The sequence below is a fragment of the Brassica oleracea genome, unplaced genomic scaffold (assembly GCF_000695525.1).
Source record: "Brassica oleracea var. oleracea cultivar TO1000 unplaced genomic scaffold, BOL UnpScaffold00641, whole genome shotgun sequence".
NCBI lineage: Eukaryota > Viridiplantae > Streptophyta > Magnoliopsida > Brassicales > Brassicaceae > Brassica > Brassica oleracea.
The window spans coordinates 99,733-108,742 of record NW_013617431.1 but is presented as its reverse complement, the minus strand read 5'-3'; the positions used below and the strand labels follow the sequence as shown (position 1 = coordinate 108,742).

At 39.3% G+C, this 9,010-nt stretch overlaps 1 protein-coding gene and 1 pseudogene across 1 annotated transcript; both read right to left on the bottom strand.

Annotated features, from left to right (window-relative positions):
• LOC106319854 overlaps positions 1-389 on the bottom strand; it is a 3,416-nt pseudogene extending 3,027 nt beyond the window's left edge.
• Positions 390-2,389: 2,000 nt separating this feature from the next.
• LOC106319852 (E3 ubiquitin-protein ligase ATL76-like) lies at positions 2,390-3,515 on the bottom strand. The gene is made up of 2 exons (XM_013758252.1): positions 3,351-3,515; positions 2,390-3,138 (listed from the first exon to the last, which is right to left on the bottom strand). The coding sequence occupies exons 1-2, from the start codon at positions 3,489-3,491 to the stop codon at positions 2,608-2,610; spliced, it is 672 nt and encodes a 223-aa protein (XP_013613706.1). The 5' UTR covers positions 3,492-3,515; the 3' UTR covers positions 2,390-2,607.
• Between the last annotated feature and the right edge of the window lie 5,495 nt (positions 3,516-9,010).

Genomic DNA, 9,010 nt, shown 5'->3' with positions numbered 1-9,010 from the left:
GGAATTCATCGGTTTTTCCGAGGAACACATTTTTCCTCGGAATTTCCGAGGAAATTCCGACGGATTGATATTTCCTCGGAATTCCGTCGGTATATTCCGAGGAAATTCCGAGGAAAATTCCGAGGATTTCATTTTCCGTCGGAATGTCCGTCAGAATACCGCTGTTTTCTTGTAGTGGATGATTCCACATATGAGGACTGAGAGAAGCATCAGCACAGTCTCACTGATCAGGTTGTTCTCATGGGTGACAGGAGGAGATGGCGCCACCGCAAGGGCTCCTAGAGTGTTGTGGTCAAATGGATTGTGCATAAGCAGTTTTCTAGAGACAAAACCGCCAAGGAGTTGTTCTTGGAAGGCTTGGCTGAAGAAGGTAATTCATTTGCAGACATTTTTTTTCACTCTTTGAAAAAGATTTTTAAAAAAGTCCTTTCTCTCTGTGTTGCTTGGCTTTGTTTGCTAATAGTTTCTTAAGTTATGGAGAATTCAAAGTGGTCTAATTTATAGCTTGAGATGATTCCTGATTAGTATTACTGAGTGGGGACTAAACTAATAAGGTTTGTTTAAGAAAGTGAATTTTTCTTCTTCTTTTCAATTGAGATTTGAGAGGATTTGGGACCCAGAAAGAACTTATCCAATCTCATGAATCTTTGAGTGCTGATTGTGTTGTTGGCCTATACCTTCTACGACCACAAGATGTTTGTGTAGGGACACTATCACTTGTCCAAAACTGAATATTGAAATAATATATTTTTGTCTCACTATAAAACAGGGTATCATTCTAAAGCTACCATTTTCCTCTAGTGTTTCAAAAAAAAAAAAGAAAAAAAGTTTCATCCCCCAGGAGAAAACATTATACTAATTGCTTCTGGAATTTGCATTTCTTTAGCCTTTTTAGTTGAATGGTAGCAGATATTTGAACATCTTTAGTGTTATGTTATTATCATTTAGTAATTGTATTATCTAGAAATTGAAGGGAAATTTTTTGACAGCCTCAATTGTTGATAGAATTGACAATTGTAGACGATTAGCAAACACAACTAAATAGATTTCAAATTATAGACTATGTTGTTGCAGTTATCACACACTAAATGGCATATGATCTGATACCATCTGATATCCTTTCAGATGCTTAATGGAGATATGCTACCTGGAAACCACAGTCTTTGATTACTAACCAATAACCCTTAGTTTTTGTGCACATCCTCGATTAATACTGTTAGTCTCTAAGTTTCTAGTGAGGGTATTAATATTTTACATCCAATCCAATCAGAAAACTCTAGGATCTTAAGCCTTATTTGAACCATCATTTCTCTATGACATGTCTTTTCTTTTGATAACCTTGTTTATGACATGTTGCTCCCTTTTAAACTGCAGGATCTCCAGAATCACGTAGTTAGAATATGTGGTCTTTAATTTAATCAGTTATAGTATTTTCTTGCAATGAGTTGTGGATTCCACCTTGGGTTTTTGAATCAATCAGTTATCAGGATCCTACTTTGGTAACCGGGAATATATGAAAACCTCTAAGATATAAAGTTGATCACTCCATGTATTCTTTTTCTTTTTGTACCATTTTTTTGTCATATAGTAACAAGTAGGCCAAAGTTTGTAGTTCTGTTTTCGAACTACTAGCTAGTGTACATAATAAAGTATTCTTTTTTTTTCGTGGAGAAAAAGTAATAGAATAAGTAAATCTAGCTAGAACATTCACCACGATCTAATACAAACTTTGTTAAGATGTCGTGAGCAAACTCCGAGGCATAAAAACATGGCAAGTGGCATCAGTTGTCAGAGTAGTATGAGATTCTTACAATGATAGTAACTGGAACTTTAACCGTGTTTGGTTTGAATGGAGTTGAGAGGTTTTGTCTTGCCCTCACTTTTAGATCTCGTTGTGTAATATATGAGGATGGATTCTCTCAACTGTGATACAGTTACGAATCAAATCTCCATTTTGGGTAGGTGAACTTTATCACCTGAGTGGCGGTTGAGAATCTCTCAGGACTATGCATGTCTGACTTTTACCTAGCTATTATGGGTTGGGTAACTTTTTTTTTGAAGGGTTTTCATAGGGTCCATATAACTTTCCTATGGCAAAGTTGATTTTTTTTATCATTGAGACGGAGAATCTTGTGATTCATGTGTGTCGATTGCTTGTGACTTGTGAGGCATATAGGTAGTGTTTTTAAGTGGCTCGAGTCAAGTGGATAGATGCATTTTTGTATCACTATCAGCATATACGCGATCTAGTCTTGGACCATTTGCTATGTCTAATGACTCTTTGATTCCGTGTAGACTGTAGTGATTGTGACACATGAATATAGGAGTCGTACTTATCAGTCTTTGGCTATGAATGATTCTTAATGTTTTGGATAAGACTGAATAATTCACATTCGACCGAAAAATTACTTATGCGAAGAGAAGTTTGATGAACTCAGTGATATGCTGCTTAAAAGTGAAATATATTCTCTCTGTATACACTTTGTGCTAGATGCTAAAAGGGAAAGACATAAAAATGAAGTATCCTACTTTTTCTTTTGGAACTTTTCTATGAATTGTGCTCAGATCTATAACCTTCTATCTAACTTGTGAAAATATTCTGGGAATTTAGGTGCTTTCTCTATAAGTGTTTACTCTTCCTTCAGGCTCTAAAGGAGCTATCCTGACAGTTAGGCTCTCTGTTGGTGCTGTTGCCGTCACTTGACTGGAGTCACCTAAAATCTTTTGGCATGTCTCAACCAGACAGTGTCTGCATTTTGGACACGTCAAATGTTGTTTAAGCCACTTGTCAATGCAACGAACATGGAACCCATGGTTGCACTTAGGGAGCAACCTAAGCTTTTCACCACAAACAAAATCAGACAGACAGATGACGCACTCTTCGCCAAGCCCCGGCAGGTTCATCTCACGTGAGTAGCTAACGACATGGAACATATTCAGAGCTTTCTTCTTGATTCCTTTGTTTGATGAGCCGCGTCGTGTTGGAATACTGGAGACGGGCTCAGAGATCATGAAACTTGGAGAACGTCTGAATGCGCAACGAATGATGTAATGTAACCCGAGGCAGCAAATGACTCCACAGACTAGAACTGACAGAAGCATCAAGACATTCCCACTCAGGTTGTTCTCATCAGTTATGTGAGTAGATGGTGCGACCGCAAAAGCTCCTTGAGGTTTGATGAGCCGCGTCGTGTTGGAATACTGGAGACGGGCTCAGAGATCATGAAACTTGGAGAACGTCTGAATGCGCAACGAATGATGTAATGTAACCCGAGGCAGCAAATGACTCCACAGACTAGAACTGACAGAAGCATCAAGACATTCCCACTCAGGTTGTTCTCATCAGTTATGTGAGTAGATGGTGCGACCGCAAAAGCTCCTTGAGGGTTGTGGTCAAATGGGTTGTGCAGAAGCAGTTTTCTAGAGACAAAACCACCACGGACTAGTTCTTGGAACTCCTGAGCTGAAGAAGGTAGTTTATTTGCAGACATTTTCTTGCTCTTTAAAATAAGCTTTTATTTAAAGTTTTTTCTCTGTTTGTTGGTTATTGCTTCTTAATGTTTTGGGGAATTCAATGTGGTCTTATATATAGCTTGAGATAATTATTGATTAGTGAGTGGGGAGTATAATATTTTTAATAATTGGAGACTAGTAAGATTTGTTCAAGAAAGTGGCATTTTCTTCTTCTTTTCAAGTAAGATATGAGAGGATTTGGGACCCAGAAGAACTTATCTCATTTGAGGAATCGTTGAGTGCTGATTATGTCATTGGGCCATAGCTCCAACCAAAAGATGCTTGTGTAGAGGCTATCTCTTTCCCAACATTGTCTTATCCTGTTGGTCTTGTGGTAATTCCGAAATCAAATTTCTCTATTTCTTTTTGTCTCACTTTAATTAGAAAACATTGTCTTATCCTGTTGGTCATGTGGTAATTCTTGATAAGCTGGGTTTTATTTTATTTTCCATTATATTTTTAATCAGGGAGGAGGCAGATTCTATTGTATCTTCTTCACAATTTTAATGCTTTGCCCACAACATGTAGTGTTGTAAAGCAGTCTTTGTGCTTTCCATGTGTATGTGTTGTGTTGTGTTACCGTTCTTTGTTTTTTTCATGTGTGTGTGTTTGTTGTGTTGCTTAATACTTCACTTTACTTTTAAACAAATCAATTATTGAGATATTTAAGTGGAAATCATTTAAAAAAAACATTCAGGTATTTTTATAAGAGACTAATAATGCTTAAATTGTTTTGATTTATTACGGCTTAACGAAAAAGAATTTCTTGCTCTTTGTATTTACTTTTTTTTTTCACCAAGGTTTCATGCATATTTTGCTTTTAGAAGCCTGTTTTATCTGTACTTTAAATAATGATTATCCACTATTATTAAACTACAATTTCGTAACTATACTATTTAATGTGTTTTACTCCACTATATGTATGTACATCCTTTCTTCTATAAAGAAAATATCTATATATTATAGAACTCAAGGATTAATAAGAATGTCTCTCTTATTAACTTAAGAAAATAACTCAAAACTTAAGCTCTCAAACTCTAAACTCTGGTAAGGTATGTCACAACTTGACATCTTCTTATATAGAGCTTATAATATCCTAATCCTATTAGGTAACATAACTAGATAACTCCTAAACATATTATGTTTCCTATTTTCCATATCTCGGTAGGATTAGGACTCTATCTTGCATCTCAAGTTTCCTTTTTGTTCAAGCTTAATCCAACATTTTTCCCCTTAAGCTTAAACTCTATCTTCGACAGATCTTGAACTCCGATAAGATCTCTCATTTCAATGAACTTGACTCTTCCAAGTGCTTTCGTTAAGTATCAGCCTTTTCCTTGTTGTCGGGAACGTGTTCGACTTCAATCTTTCCAGCTTCAACGCACTCACGGATAAAGTGGTATCGGGTGTGTATGTGTTTGCTCCTGCCGTGGAACACGGGGTTCCTCGTTAACGCTATAGCCGATTGGTTGTCGATCCGGATGATGACTTTCTCGTACAAGGAATCGTTGATCTCTCCAAGTAAGTCTTGAAGCCAGATAGCCTGTCGTGCTGCCTCCGTTCCCGCCATAAACTCGGCTTCGCAGGATGATAGAGCAACGGTGTCTTGTTTCTGCGAACACCAGGTTATTGGACTCTCTCCAAGGTAGAAAACATGTCCTGTTGTGCTTCTACCATCGTCTGGATCAATGTTATGACTACTATCACTGTAACCTATCACTCTCTTTGTCCGTGATGTTGCCCTCTCAAAGCTCAAACCGTATGATGTCATCCCTCGTAAGTACCGTAAGCATTGTTTCAATGCTGCACCGTGAGAGACCTTCGGCTGTTGCATGAAACGACTTAGAACACCTACACTATACGCCAAGTCGGGTCTCGTGTGCAACAAATATCGTAGACAGCCAATGTTTCTTCTGTAACTTGTAGCATCAATGTCTTCTTCTTCTTCGGCTCTTGACAGTTTAAGGCCTACTTCCATTGGTGCTTGAACCATGTTACAATTCTCCATACCAGCTTCTTCTAGAATCCTTTGCGCATAGCTCCTCTGATTCAGCGATATACCACTCTCATGTTGAGTAACCTCAATTCCAAGGTAGTAAGTGAGTTTCCCCAGATCACTCATCTCAAATTTGCCTGACATCTCTGTTTTAAACTCGTTGATGATCTTCACGTTTGTTCCTGTTACAAATAGATCATCTACATAGACAGCTATAAGAAGGAGATGATTGTTGAACCTTTTCCGGTAAACAGAGGGTTCTTTCAAGCATCTCTTGAACTGAAGCTCCTTCAAAATCTGATTTAGCTTATAAACCTTATGTTCTGATCCTTTAATCTCGAAACCCTCGGGCTGGCTGACATAGATGGTTTCTTTCAATTCTCCATGCAGGAAAGCAGTTTTAACGTCGAGATGATGTATCTCCCACCCGTTAGCTTCTGCAAGATTGATGAGAAGTCGAATTGTCTCAATTCGAGCTACTGGTGCAAATACCTCGTCAAAATCTATGCCATGCCTTTGAACATACCCCTTAGCAACCAAGCGTGCTTTATGCTTGTTGATGCTGCCATCAGCATTTCGCTTTAACTTAAAAACCCACATAACTCCAATGGCCTTAGCTCCCTGCGGAAGCTCTACGAGTATCCAAGTGTCGTTTTGTTCTATTGAGGCAATCTCATCACTGCAGGCTGATGTCCATTCCGTTGACTCTCTTGCTTCCATATAGCTCCGCGGTTCGTTGTTGATACACATTAACAAGTACTCTCCTTCTTCTTCTGCATGGAGAACATATTCATCAAGGTATTTAGGCACTGAGGTCTGTCTTTGCGATCGTCTTGGTCCTGCTTCGATCTCTTCTTCTTTCTCATGATCTGGTCCCTCATCATCACTTATATCATTCGTATCCTCTGCAACTTGATCTCCCATGGTTGTCTCGTTAGTGATCTCTGGAACTTGAATCCCATGATTCCCGTAGTCACCAAGCGTGATTGTGAAGCTACCTTCTCCATCTTCTCTGGTACTGGTTTGGTTCCAGTTCCATCCATTTGTTTCATCGAACACAACGTCTCGACTGACGATAATCTTTTGAGTTTGCGGATCATACAAACGGTATGCTTTAGAGCCAGGATATGTCCCTCAATGAACCAACATCTTTGACCTGTCTTCGAGCTTCTTTAAGTGTGGCTTTACCGACTTTGCATAGCCAATACATCCAAATGTCCGAAGATGGCTTAGGTTAGGTTTCTTGTCTTGTAGAGCTTCGTATGGTGTTCTGTCTTTCATTGCTCTTGTGGCTACTCGATTAAGAAGATAGTTGGAGTGTCTCGTAGCTTCTCCCCATAGATAATTTGGCACTCTCATATGCTTTAGTATACTTCTAGTCATCTCCATGAGCGTTCTGTTTCGTCTCTCGATAACTCCGTTTTGCTGAGGCGTGTAAGGAGCGGTGACATGGTGTTTGATTCCTGCACTCTCGCAAAATTCATTGAATTCTTGAGATACGAACTCTCCACCTCTGTCCGTACGAAACGTTTGTATACGTGAGCCTGAGTCTTGTTCCACCATCTTCTTGAACCTTTAAAACTTCTCAAAAGTATCACTTTTCTCTTTTAATAGAATTGTCCACATGTACCTTGAGTAATCATCTATAAGCACAATGATGTAACGGTTTCCACCAGCCATGCTTGGCGTTATCGGTCCACACAGATCACCGTGAACAAGTTCCAACGTTTTTGTTGCTCGATACATGGTAGCTTGAGGGAAACTCTGCCTTGCTTGTTTACCAAGCAAACACGAACCGCAAACCTCCTTCTCGATACTCACCCGTGGAACACCGACGACAAGTTCTCTTTGTATCATGGCCTTCATGCTTTCAAGGTTTATGTGACCTAGCCGCACATGCCATCTTGTTGATTCACTAATAGTTGTCGTAAGTAGACTCATTGGCTCCTTGATTCCCATATGAACTTTGTATAAGCGATTCTTTGATCTCTTTGCTTTCACCAATAACTTCCCATCTCGGTCGTGCATTGTGAGATATTCTCCTTGTAGCCTTACATCGCATCCTGATTTCGTGGCTTGTCCCAGACTAATGATGTTACTTTTCAATTCATGAATGAAGTAGACGTCACACATCGTCCTCGGTTCTCCATTCCGATCAATGAACTCGATGGAACCCTTCCCTTTGATGTCTATACGAGAGTCATCGCCAAACTTCACCTTGCCTGTGATAGCTTCATTGATCTGAGAGAAGTATCGCCGATCTCCTGACATATGATTGCTAGCTCCATTGTCGAGATACCACAAATTCTCTTCACCCGTGTTTGTTTCATACTTGCTTGGCACGACCTTTTCTTCGTTTAAATAAACCACTTCATGCATCATAAGCTCATCTGCATCTTGTGTGTCCTCATTCTCATTCTCTTGAGCCTCCTGCAACTTGAGCAAACGATCGGGACATACAGAGGCAAAGTGCCCCAACTTGTCACATCGAAAACATGTGATCTTGCTCGCATCACGCGTGTCGTTCCAGCGACCATGTCCTCTCCCACCCCTGTACCCGCCATCATCACCTCGATGCGATAGTGAATCCAAACTTAAGTACATCAGTTTGCTTTGATCTTCATTGGATTCTTCTTCCTCAGCAACTCGTTCCTCATAAGCTTTCAATCTTCCTACTATGTCTTCGAAACTTGTGGTCTTTAAGTCCAGAACTTGTTCTAGTGAGGCCACAATGTGTATATATTTCTTTCGAGGAAGACACTTTAGGAATTTCTTAACAAGCTTTGATTCTTCTATTTCTTCTCCTAGTGCTGCTGATTTCGAAGAGATTTCAGATATCCTCCCTACAAACTCGTCTATCTTCTTTGTATCTTTCATCTTTATCCTGTCGAATTCAGCCATTAATGTCTGCAACCTTGCTTCCCTAACTCTTTCAGCTCCAACATATCTTGTTTTGACAGCGTCCCACACCTTCTTTGCTGTACTAAGTTCTCCTACTTGTAAGATCAGAGTTTCAGGAATAGATTGAAACAATAAGGCTGTCGCCATATTATTCTTCTCGCTATCATCGCTCTCGGACTCGACTATTTCCCAGACTTTATGTACCTTAAGTAGGATCTTCATCCGTATAGACCACACCGTGTAATTGCTCGAGTTGAGCATAGGACACTTTATCGACACAGTTTCTCCTCCTCTTGGTTTCACGGTAGAACTAAGTTGAATATCCATTGTTTCTCAAACAACGAAATTCCTCTTTTGTGTGGCTCTGATACCAAATATAGAACTCAAGGATTAATAAGAATGTCTCTCTTATTAACTTAAGAAAATAACTCAAAACTTAAGCTCTCAAACTCTAAACTCTTGTAAGGTATGTCACAACTTGACATCTTCTTATATAGAGCTTATAATATCCTAATCCTGTTAGGTAACATAACTAGATAACTCCTAAACATATTATGTTTCCTATTTTCCATATCTCGGTAGGATTAGGTCTCTATCTTG

Excerpts from the sequence above, each read along its gene's own strand:
- LOC106319852 (XM_013758252.1), bottom strand. The coding sequence starts at position 3,491 with ATGTCTGCAAATAAACTACCTTCTTCAGCTCAGGAGTTCCAAGAACTA. Across the intron at positions 3,139-3,350 it reads CGGTCGCACCATCTACTCAC|ATAACTGATGAGAACAACCT; the intron begins ATAACTGATGAG and ends CCATCTACTCAC.